The sequence below is a fragment of the Sander lucioperca genome, chromosome 7, assembly GCF_008315115.2.
Source record: "Sander lucioperca isolate FBNREF2018 chromosome 7, SLUC_FBN_1.2, whole genome shotgun sequence".
Classification (NCBI taxonomy): domain Eukaryota; kingdom Metazoa; phylum Chordata; class Actinopteri; order Perciformes; family Percidae; genus Sander; species Sander lucioperca.
The window spans coordinates 24,196,914-24,209,796 of NC_050179.1; the positions used below are offsets into that span (position 1 = coordinate 24,196,914).

The window sequence follows — 12,883 nt, forward strand, 5'->3', positions numbered from 1 at the left end:
TATGTTTAGGCACAACAACTACTTGGTTATGTTTAGCAAAAGATCATGTTTTGGGTTAAAATCTCTTACGTTACTTCACTTCCGGCTACGCGTGTGACGCAGAACGTGACGTAGTTCCGTTTGTTTTGTAAAGTTAACAAAAAAAACTCTCTGTTTACTTGTATTGTCAAACGGGACACTAACCCCTGTCTCCTGGGTGAAAGTTCTGTGTGCAGGGCAGTAGTACTCAAGTCCGGTCTTGGACTCGAGTCCGGACTCAAGACGGTTTTTCTATGGTCTCGGAATTGTCTCGGACTCGCTGGTATTTGGACTTGGACTTGTCTCGGTCTCTGCCACTGGTCTTGCCAAATATGGCTTTTGGTCTCGACCGAGTCCAGGTGTCTTTATTATGTTTATAATAATATTGGAGCGGAAGTGAAACACTGGCCACCTGATAACCAGTCACACAGTACTGGTCACTTCTTTTCTACACTACATCTGGAGCGAAGCTATATTGTCATTTAGTTGCTCAAATGCTCAGTACTAGTACCTAGCAGTGGTAATAGTAGTGGATTGGTGTTTGTATCAGTTCTAACACTGCTATTATGAGGTATCACCATATGTCATTCTGTTTTCTTTAGATTAGATTATATGATATCAAGGGGAATGGAAATACTTACAAATCCTGGGTGTTGTGACACTGTTTTTGCTTTTAGATCAACAAATTATAACCCAAAATTATTGTCTTGATACTGTCATGCATAAGACTTTTTTTTCTGTCCTGGACTCGGTCTTGACTCGGACTCAAACCTCTTTGGACTCGGTCTTGACTTGGTCTCGACTAGTCCTGGTCTTGGACTTATCTTGGACTCGACAAAGGTGGTCTTGACTACAGCCCTGCCTGTGTGTGTTTGACCCATCCATCACTCCTAACCTACCTCTATAAGCACAATTTGGTGCTCTTATACTCCATCACTGTACTGCCTGCATGTATGACACACATATTCACAATCTTTTCTTCATATGCTATAACATAGAATAAAACACCCAAATTCAATGGAAGTAGTGAGGTGATTATTAATTTTACTTGTGAAGCGCGTTGTACCGAACCATCCACGTTATATTTTTTTTTTTTGACAATTTGGTTGAAAGAAAGCCAAATTTCTGATATAGTAACTTTTTCAAAATAGGTCAAATTTGACCCGAGGACAACATGCCTGTACCACCATGCAGCGGATGCTTTTCAACCAGAGGTTCTGAAAGGTATCTACCTGAGTTAGATGTCTTCCTTTTACAAACAGAGAGGGCTTTCATGTCTCCTCTGCATCATGCAGTTCACCATCTTGTCCCATCTTGACATCAACAATAAGACCTTGTTCTTTACGTTTTTTTGCTCCCCTTTGTTTCTTTTCCAGTTAATGAGATAAGGGCATGTCTCAAAGAATTCGGGAGGACGTGTTTGTATAAAGAGTTTCTGAAGGAGTCTGAGGGAAGTCTGCAGGGCGAAGCGCTCCATGCCAAAGCTGCATTGTTGTAACATCAGTCATGGAGGGGGGAATCAAAGAAATCCCACAGGTGGTTAGTGAAGCTTCACACCGCTGCTGGAAACACTCACACCATACAGTATCGTGCTCCCGACAGCGCAGGAGATAAAAGCTAAATTCCTTCATGGTGATTTGGAGAAAGTGCCATTTATCACATCAGCTGATTGCTGGGCAGATATTTAGAATCAGCTGAAAATGTCTAGACTCTTTTTTTACATCTGTTAAAGGTGTTGTAGGTAGGATTCCGAAGATCCAGGACTTAGCCAAAACATTTGAACATCAACAACTTCTCAGTCCCTCCCCCCTTTTCTGCTAAAGCCCAAAACGTTCTCCTAAGCCCCTCCCCCCACAAGGGAGAATGAATGCATGTGCATGAGCAGTGATTGACACGCAGTTATACGACCCCCTGGCCCTGATTGGTGCATCTGAACCGGGAGCTGTGGATTTTTGCAAATCACACTACGGCTGTAGGTGGTGCCAGAGGAGCTGGATTTTTTTTAAATGACCTGCTTCATGTAGTTCTACTGGAACATAGGGTCAGTTTCAGCAAATTTGACAGAAAGTTAGTTTTAAAAGTCTTACCTACTGCACCTTTAATTTGGGACAAACAGACTTGTTTCCATCCTAGATGTGGTGACGAAACATCCGTGGTTAACTGGTCCTATTGGTGATCAAGCACAGCATTACAACTTTAGGATTGTGGGTGTTTTTAGTTAGTTCTGCGTGTAATTGGGTTTAGATTAATCCAGGCTGCATGATCATTTAGATTGTTATTGCAGGGAGAGGAAAAAAAACACAGTTTGGAAGCATTTTCAAATGAAGGCGAAAAAAAGTGCGGCACTTCCTTGTTTTGTGTTTAACGACTCAAACACTTTGTGTTTTTCATGGATCAGTGAAAGGCAGCAGAAGGCAATGAAGCACGCTAACGCACAACGCGCGCAAAATGTTTCTGCGTGTGACCAATAAACAGTGTGTGGTGTTTCAGAGTGTTCGGTTAGAGAAAGTTTTTCCCAGTGATGTTTTGCATGAAGTCTGGTGTTTTTTTTAATCATGGATGAGTACATTTTCTCTGTATTGTTGTTGTCTGGCACACACATCTGCAGTTACTCAACCAGAGAAAAACACGGCAAAAATGGGGAAATGCGGGCGTGATAAACAAATTCTATGTGTGTGTGAGTGATGTTTTCATGTGGATTACGTTGTGGTTCATCCGTAGCCATTACACAGTTCCTCCTTCAGATCAGAAGCATGTAGAGGTAGTTTTAGATTGTTATTACATATGTCATAGTGCTGGTTTTAAAGCTGCCTATATAGAAACCGTGATTGGCTCATAGCGTTGGGCGATATGAAAAAAAAAATCAGATATCACAATATTTTTTACCAAATACATCGATGTCGATAGTGTAGTGTTGACTATTGGTGCTTTTACAAAATATTAACACAATGAGAGTTTTGATAAGTAATCATCAGTGGCCTAGCATATAAGGGGCGTTGAAAGGAATCATTGCATCATGACAGACCATATTGGATTATTGCCTACTGATGTTAGTTGTTTCCTCTCGCTGCTGTTGTCTGCTGTGTTCAGACTCCACTGCATTCAGGAAGTGTCTTTTTTAACCCTTTGATGTCTTTGTGTCAAATTTGACCCGTTTTCAAAGTTTTTATACCAAATTGCCCCAAAATAACACGGATGGTTCCATACAACGCTCTTCACAAGTGAAATGAAGGATCAGATCTCTACTTTCATTGACTTTTGGGTGTTTTAATCAATTTTATAGCATTATCCTGACTAAACGTTATCTGTGATTATCCATTACTTTCATTACTCTGATTAGTCAAAATCATTCATAATTTCTGCTTTTTTCTAACACAAAAATTATAATAATGTAATATAAATGAGGCTTATTGACCATGAATTCCAAAAACAAGTGTAAAACTAGTGATAATAAGTTGGTTCTAGTGGGGATTATACTGGTGGTAATGGCAAAAAATAGTGCCAAAAAACGTTGAAAAAAGCAAGCAAAACGTGGGAAAAAAGTGACAAAAATGTCAAAACAGCATCTAAAAAAGTATTCAGTTTTACCCAGGAGGACAACACAATTGTTAAGAGCAGATACAATAACAAGGGGAATTCATACACTGTACATATGACTGACTGCTTGAATTTGTCAATGAAAACCACGTGTAGCAATATATGGTAATATTGAGGGGGTGACGCATTGTGATATCAAACCGATTCCAATCGTTGACAGGTTAATCGTAACGGAATTGAATCGTGAGACCAGTGAAGATTTACACCCCTGGTGCCTTAAAGGCAAATAATAGAACAGTTACAGCAGTCTGGTAAGTTCAGAAAAGTACATCACTTTACTGTAATGCAGCCTTTAAAACCAGGAAAAGACAACACTTGTCATACTACGATATCCAAAATTTAAGATCACATATCAGAATCAGTTTTATTGGCCAAGTATACTTACTACATACACAAGGAATTTGACTTTGGTAGGTGTTAACTCTCTATACATTCAACAAATAGACATGTAGTGAACATTCAGTAGACAAATAGTAATATAGACACATACTGTACAGTAGAGACAACAATATACATATAGGCACATATCAACATAATATACAAAAATACAAATGTACAAATAAGACATAAGATCAAGACAAGTACACATGGAGTGGGATGTAAAGTGCAAAAAGTAATAGTGCAAAGTAGTGTGCAAGATGCATATTGGATATAATATTGATATATTGCCCAGCCCTATTCGTTGTCGCTCTCCTAGATGTCTCCATTTTTTCAGTTTCAGATTCAGTTAGCAGATAAATCCCAAACAAATGTTAGTCTGAGCCGAGAGGGAGGAGGCTGCTGAGGGCTGTGCTAGCCATCTCACCTGCTGCTTGATTGTCAGAAGGAACTATTTTCTTGTCAAACCGCTGCCACTTGTAAGAGTGCGAAGATCTCTATTATGCTCGTGCACATGGAGACGTATTTTAAAAGTCCAAATTTCAACGGTTAATAATTCACCAAATTCGTTTTTTTCCTCCTCTGATTTCCCCCTTTCGTAAACATCACTCCCTGTGTGCTCTATTTTTTAATTCAACAGTAATACATTTCATAGGTTCATAGAATCTGAACGAAACCGAATCCGAGCAGATTTTTTATCCAGAAAATTAGGAAGTGAGCCCGTTTGAATTTTAAGCATGAAATGTTTCATTTCATTTGTGTCGTTTTTTCACAAATAATTAAACCTCTGAATTAATTTCAGTAAATAAGTCCCTTCATCCGCCGTTCAACAATAATCTATTATAGTTGGAGTGTTAATACCTTTGTCAAAAAATCTCCCACAAATCGTACTTACGACGAATCATGACAAAAAATGTGGATGATATATAAAAAAGCAGTTTATACATGGATACATAAACAATTAATACATAATTCAAACTGAGGAGACACAGGTGGAATTCCCCATAAATCTTTCTTACATCACATTCATTTCATATTTCTGTTTCTTTGAATGCTTAAAAGAAACACGGGGAACAGCTACATCATGTCAGATTAGAATAACACACTAGTACTATTTGAATTTAATTTAATTGTATGAAGAGGTGTATTTCTGGCATGGCATCATATGCTGACCTGCTGATAGCAGGTGTGTCGTTTTTAGACTGTGTGTAAGCTATTTTCATTTTGACATATACTGTATCTGAGGAGATCATAAACCAGTTCAGCTACAGTTTGGAAAAAAATTGTTTAAAAAAGATAATAATCTCCATAGTTTCCCTTTTGGGCTGATGGATATCTAGCCTAATTGAAAAACCTGAGAACCTGCCTCACATGATGAATGTTTCTTTTAATACAGAGAATTTATCATAGAGTGTGTGTAAATATATGACATAAAAATGTTTTGGTTTTTTTTGCATGATTTTTTTGCATTTAAAAAGTCATGTTAAAATGAAATGTTCCCCTCTGATTCACATTGCTTGGAGAGTGTAGCCTGTAAGGTGCCTGACACATTGCTAGGAAAGAGAGGTTTTCATACTTGATTTGAAAGGCAGAGCTGTGTTAATTTGTCACTCTGTGTGTGTGTGTGTGTGTGTGTGTGTGTGTGTGTGTGTGTGTGTGTGTGTGTGTGTGTGTGTGTGTGTGTGTGTGTGTGTGTGTGTGTTTGTGCTGCCAAACAAACACTGCGACCTGCTGCTGTCATTTCACTACTGGTTCTGCTTCGATAAGAGCTTGCCAAATTCCCCTCCGACACACTTCTCTTGTCTCATGTGGGACATTTTCTCAGCGTCAGAATTCCCATTTCGATGTCGGTAAAACAATCAGAAAAAAAAATAATAATAATAATAGCCTGCTGAGCCACTGTGATGATCGGCAGACACCCCGGGGTGCGTAAACGGCCATTTCAACTGTGAAAGGTTGGCTGATGATGAGGCACTGCACTGGTCAGTCCTCACTGCAAAAAGTGACCAACCCTCACTTTTATAATCACTTATTTAAGTCTTATTTTTTTAATGGGGCGGGGTGGGGGACATAAGTAGGAGTTCATAATTTTGCTTGTTTTTAATGAAATAATTTCGCGGATTTTCTGGAACCATGAGGCACTGAAACAAAGCATGACAGAGGCTGATTCCTCCACTGGTTTCCAGGGAGATAGCACCATTTGATGCGATGCGAAAGAAGTGGGCTTTGACCCGTGCTCTCTGACTGATTTTAGGATTATCTATCATGGAAGAAAAATAACATTTCAAAACTCGAAACCGTGTGAAATCATTTGTCCCGAAGGACATTTCTTGCAGTGTGCAGCGCAGGAATTTCACCAAAACTTTTCAGACTTTTGTTTGACTGTTCCCCTCCCAGTGGAAACTCAACTGGTGCCACAAGCGTCTTACACTTTCGAACCTATATGGGGTGTGTTCCGATTTTATTCTGATATGGTAATTTAATGCTTCCGGGGGACAAATGCTGCTGCTGCTGCTGCTGCTGATGTCTCTCAGAGGAGCCGCTGGCGTCACTGTTCCGCTGTACGAGCTGCACACAAAAGTGTGTTAAAACAGTATATAGGCTGTATCTTCTCAGGGGCTTTATTGACATGTTTGATAAAGGGGAAAGAACCCTGTTTAATGTTGTTTAAAGGTGTCTTGCTTATATCATCAGCAGTTTTTTTTAAAGATTTCCCTGGAAGGAAGAAAAAAAAAACTGTGACTTTAGTATTTGAACAAGCTGGCATTTAACTCACCTCGACTTAAATGTATTCACTTTTTTTTTAAGGACGTGAGCTTGTCGGATTGAGTCTGTCCATATGTTGCAGTGCAGTGCATTCTGCTGATGGTGATGGTGATGTTAAAATATGCTCAGTGTTTTGTTTTTTTTTATTATTTTGACTTTAATTGACTCACTTGTCTGTTAAGTGAAGTCGCTGGCATCAGCCCCGCAGCCGGTTTGGAGATGCTGGAGATGCGTAATTGCGCATGCATGGAGAGCTGGAGGCAGCTGATGGTGCTGGGTGTGGAGAAGGGATTTGGAGCACCTGCCTTCTCCACCGCAGCACCCCCCGTCCCGTTCAGCCACGTCTGGCTTCTTTAAAACTCTGTGAAGTAGTCGATTTGATCCGAAATAGTCACAATCAAGAGTCTTGGTTTCGATTAATTCCAAATGATTTTCTCATCTTAGCCCACTGTGCATCAAAGTAGAAACACGATCATTTGTAGTGTCATACCGTCAAGAGAGGATTACTATTTTTGATGCCCTATAATGAAGTGAAAAAAAATTCAATTTAAATAATGATTTTAATCCGTTATAGAGGGTGGAAATTATTAATTTTCCAACGGAAAGTTTCTGCCATTAAGGATGAAATCATTTCGGGTTTTTTTTCTTTTTTCTGATAAATTTGAAGTTTGATTTGTTATTTTATTATCTTATTTCTAGAAATGCCATCAACTCCCCAGGGTGCACTGGAAGAGATGTGTCACTCCAGTCGCAAACTCTTTCTCTTCTTCTTTTTCAATGTTTAAACATTAGACTAAACGAACGTAAAGGTTGAAGTCACAGACTCCTTCCGACCGAATATGAGTTCATTAAACTTCAATCCTGCATGATGCCACTCAGCAGTGACATCCTTTAAGGGACTGATAGATGACCACAGCAAGTGGAGAGAGAGAGAGAGAGAGAGAGAGAGAGAGAGAGAGAGAGAGAGAGAGAGAGAGAGAGATAGAAGAAGTCTGCCCAGTAACAATCGCACAGCCTCGGTCGAGCGCCGAGGAACTATTGGCTATGCAAATAGACACACAGGGAGGAGGAAACAACTTAGACTGGAAAAAAAAAAAACTTTAAAGAGACATTTCCCCCACTTTTCTCACAAGCATTGCTTCGAATGGAAATGAACAGCTCTAAAGCTCTGAGGACTTTACAGTCCCCAGTCTTGCCCTGATGCACTGAAGTCTCGTCTCATTCAAGGCTCAGTCTTTGAAGTTGACTAAGAATAGGAGAGGGGGATTAACATATTTATCCATGCAGATTCTCTTTGGGACTGTATGTGAGGCTAAATCATTTTGGCAGTCATTTTTTTTTAATTATCTGCTCAATGACTTACACTCTGCAGCGTCGTTTCCACCTGCCTGTTTGTCCATGTAAATTATTACAGAAGCCTGAATGTAGGAAAAATCGAGGGTGATGTATAGCAGGAATTGTTGAGTTGGGTAATAATATTTGGGTTGAGCAAAGCCAGTGACTCTCATCTTTGTGTTATCTTTAACAGAAGATTATGCACACACACAAAATGCAACGCTGCTTCACATTTCCTAGAAAGCTATCTGACAAACCACAAGCAGTTTGTGGCTGTAATGAATTAAATGGCGTGTGTGTGTGTGTGTGTGTGTGTGTGTGTGTGTGTGTGTGCGCGCGCGCGCACGCGCGCGTGCCTGCATTAAGAATTTCTGTCCGCTGTAAGTTAACATGCGCTGTTTATGGCCACCTACTATACAGTATGTGCATGCGTCATGCTCTGCGCCGAGGTTCACTGAGTCCATTTGAAAAAAACACACAGACAAGTTAAGAAGAAAGCAACGCCAATAAGTCGCTTTAGGGAGGTTTTTTTTTTCCCTTTCTAATCCAAACTAATATTCAAAATACATTCACAAGGGGTCACTTGCTGCACGTCAGCAAGTATAGTTGGTTTCTTGAAGGCTTTCTTGTGCTAAAAATGTGCCTAATAGGCTAATAATAATAATAATAATAATAATAATAATAACATGACAGTCATTTATTTGTATTATGTTATGTGATACTGCCACCATGTCCTCCACTCTGTAATATCATCACAAGGCAATCAACCACCAACATAAAGAAATGCATCTATCAAAACACAGAAAAGCATGTATTTTAGCCTACCTAAAAGCACCATGTTCAAAAGAAGCATTCATCAGTCACATACTTTAATATTAGGCTATCCAAAGATTCTATATCTAGAATTGGTTTATTTCAGTCTAAAAAGATACACATCTGGTTAAAGTTGAGCTAAGATGGGTTGTTCTGCACATCGTATTGTATTGTTGTTCATCTACTCTTGGGAAAGTGTCAGCCTTATAATTGTTTAAATGAAACAAGTTGTCGTGCATGCCAGTGTAGCAGAAAGAGGGACTGGGGTGCAGCATGTTACTTCTGGTCTATACAGCGGTAATGAAGGGAATTGCGTCAGTGGCGCACGCAGGGCAGTCTTCAAATGCGCCTGATCCAGCCAGGCGGATGAAAGTAGATCGAGGCGCGTTGTGTGTGGGGAGAGAGAGGAAAAAGTTCTCAACAAGGAGAGGCAGGACTACTCTTACGGAGCCCCTGCAGTCTCACTTTGTATGCCTCTGAATTACTTTCCCTGCCATCCTTGTGCATTTTTGCTCTGCAACGCCGCTTTTACGTTTCCGAGAGAGAAATACTACTTTTTTTTTTTTTTTTTTTTTTTTACTAAGAAGTGAAAGCACCAGCACCATGGAACTGCTCTGCCTCGAAATGGACACCATCATAAGAGCTCGTCCCGATCCGAACCTCCTGTGCGATGACAGAGTCCTGCAGAGCTTGTTGACCATAGAGGAGAGGTTTCTCCCCCAATATTCCTATTTCAAAGGCGTCCAGAAAGATATCCAGCCGTTTATGAGGAGGATGGTCGCTACTTGGATGTTGGAGGTATACCGAAACACCGAGTGCTGAGTCTTATTATTTCCGTGCTCGACTTTAAAAAGCCTCCTGATTTGTTTCCTTGTTGCTTTACTGAGCGCTGTTTGCAATTTCATTTGGACAGTACAGTCTGTAGATAAGACTTCTAGCTCTCATACCCGACTGCTTATCCCCCCGTATGAACCTAATGTGTCGCTTTCTGTCATTTCTTCGCATATTTTTTTTTCTTACAGACGGTCGCGAAGACTGCGTTTATATGCAACATCGAGCTGTGCTATCCGTGACACCGGAGAATGTCTTTCATAGGCCTATATGTCTCACATGTTGCCTGTGCAAGCTGCCCGTTGATTCTTTAATGTTATTATTTTAGATAGCCTGGATATTTCCATGCACACGTATGCACTCCTCAATGCAATGCTGCCCTGCGCTCTTCTATCGCCATGTTGCTTTTTTAACAGGAGCGCTTGTGCTTTTAAGAGGACTTTACAGTGCCATAAACGCAATAACAGCGGTTAAAGCCCATCGGCAATGACAGAGGAGGGTCTTTTGTGTCCACTGAATATAGGAATGTTGTCCAAAAGCGTTGCAAATATTTAAGGTATCTGTTTTAAATGTCGGAAGGGGCGAGGGCCTTATCTTTCCTTTTGGTCTTCCCCCAGTCTCAATGCCTCACGCTGGAATTATGTTCGCTTTTTGACACTACGTCAACTATTTCTGGTCAACATCCACATGTAAACAATCTCGAGCCTTCGGGCTTTATTTTCATGTCAATATTGTCAGCGTCCGACACGCTGGCGATTTTTAATTAATTTTTGAAATAAATATATCGGGTCGCCGGTGACGCACATCAGCCCAAGCTCTCGCTACTTGCCTTTTATTTTGACGTTTCATTGCTATTTATCGCGCGCGGATTTGGATACGAATTGTCGGGTATGATACAGAAGACCCCCCTGAACATTATGGTGTGAAGAAAAGCGCTCTAGGCAATTTATTTCTATTTTTAAATATTTTATGAAAATATGACGAATGAAGAAAAAAAAAAGTGTGTTTCCGTGTGCTGCGCTGTCGGGGTGTTTTTTTGGCTCGGCTGATAGTGACATGAATTCATTTCTTATTGAATGAACTGCAGGAATGCGACCCTATTGACAGTATTGTATCCGATGCTTATTTTCATTCTTTGTCAAATAATCTATTTCGAATTAATTTATGATGTCGCAACCGATTAGGGCTGGGCGCAAATTCTTGGCCGGGCCCCAACTATGTGTGTCATTGAATTGAATATGTGCTCTTAATGTGATTAGACTTTTGTTTTTCGTTTTTTTTCCTCATAAAAGTTTAACATACATAGGGTACAAGTGCTGGAAAAAACACAAGTGTCCTCTCTGCATGGTTGTTTTGCTGATTCCAGATGCTGAACATTGTCTGCTGTCTATTCCAATTCAGGTTTGCGAGGAGCAGAAGTGCGAGGAAGAAGTTTTTCCCCTGGCCATGAACTACTTAGACAGATTTCTAGCCGTGGTACCCACCAAAAAGTGTAACCTGCAGCTGCTGGGAGCAGTGTGCATGTTTCTTGCATCCAAATTGAAAGAGACTCGTCCACTAACTGCAGAGAAGCTTTGCATCTACACAGATAACTCCATCAGACCGCAGGAGCTGCTGGTAAGCAACAGTTGTGTTCATCACTTTTCACAACATTCCCAGTGACACATATTAAAGGATTCATGCTGTCATCATCAGCTGGTTAAAGCCATGACATAGATGGTTTTTCTACATCATGTTTGTTTTTAGGGGGTGGGGGGGTGGGGGAGTATTTTATTTCAGTTGTTTTAATGTTTTAATTCCCTTTAAAAAATGTGTTCATTTCATAAGAAGCGTCACATAAACATCAAGGTTGTTTATCATTTCACTGAGGTCTGTTGTCCAGCATCCGCTTTGGACCGCTCCGTCATCAAAGTGTGCACGAAATCCTCACAGTGAATTGTTCTACAATGGCTCTCTTTACTGTACAAAAAAAACAAAACAAAAAAACCCTGTGGGCTTTACAGTATCTGTCTAGTCTGTGCAATGGTCTCCATCGCCATCTAGCGGCAGATATTTGCACAGAGCAACGAGGTCAGCTTGAACGCCAGCCAAAGTTCTGACTCTGTTCCTGTCAGCTAGAGAGAGGGAGAGAGACACACACTGGGAAATTCAACGTTTGCCTTCTACAGTTCAGCTTTCGGCCAAAAATAACCGTGGATGCACACATTTGTGATATTATGTCATGCTGCACTATTTTTGCTTCTCGCACTTTGTTCAACGCTGAAATGAAAGCCTGCAGTCACAATGATGCATATAAGCGATGATGCAGGGTAGATTATGTGTCATTTGGAGTACAGGGGAGAAAAAATAAATGCCATTCCTCTGCATGCTATATTTGATAAGGCCTCATTGGCCTGATGATACCAGCTGCCTGATGATACCAGCTGCCTTCACCAGCGCAAAATCAATTCATTAACTCAGTTTCACATCAGATAAGTGTCCCCCCACACACACACACACACACACACACACACACACACACACACACACACACACACACTGCTCTGTGGTGCTACATAAACATTCCTCAGTAAACAACAGCCAATCCCACCCATGTTGTGAAAGAGGCCACATATTATGGTTCAGACGTGGCTGATGGTTTGGAGGCCTGACTGGCGGCTCTGCTCGCAGCATCGCCGCAGTAGATTCAAGTCCCTGACGTGCTGCTGATGGTTGTTGATGATTGGTTTCTGATCATTTTCTGGAATGTTATTTCTGCTTGTGACTATTGTGTCAGATTTAATTTCCCCCCTCTCTTCAGCAGAGGGTGCAATAGCCAGCGTGTTATAGGTTTGACAAGTAAAACGGAATGTGCACTGAAAGGAAAAAGCGCTAGGGGCCGTTAGCCGGGCTGGACGCATATAAAGGAGTATGTCGTGCTGCATTTTATAAGGCGCAACGTAACATCCTACCTTTATGTTCAGTGTGAAGACAAAGCCCTCAGTCCTTGAACTGGTTTGCTGGGGCCTCTTCTCACTGTTTCTGTATAAGGCAGTATTTTGGCTGACATGCAGATACAGGAAACAGATCAGCTGCTCGGAGCATGTGATCATTTTTTTTTTTGTCCTCGTCTTTGGTAACAATTTCTTGTAAAGAGAACCGCAAT

General features: G+C 40.7%; 1 protein-coding gene and 1 long non-coding RNA gene across 2 annotated transcripts in view; one reads left to right on the plus strand and one right to left on the minus strand.

Annotated features, from left to right (window-relative positions):
* Positions 1–10,966, minus strand: LOC118495497. The gene is made up of 3 exons (XR_004897943.1): positions 10,955–10,966; positions 6,751–6,753; positions 1–62 (listed from the first exon to the last, which is right to left on the minus strand). It is a non-coding gene; the product is annotated as an uncharacterized LOC118495497 (long non-coding RNA).
* The window catches only part of ccnd2a (cyclin D2, a), a 23,870-nt gene continuing 20,208 nt past the window's right edge, over positions 9,222–12,883 (plus strand). Inside the window, exons 1-2 of the mRNA XM_031303861.2 lie at positions 9,222–9,705; positions 11,140–11,355. Of these exons, the coding sequence (XP_031159721.1) occupies positions 9,511–9,705; positions 11,140–11,355 (411 nt within the window). The 5' untranslated portion in view covers positions 9,222–9,510. The remainder of the gene's footprint in view (positions 9,706–11,139; positions 11,356–12,883) is intronic.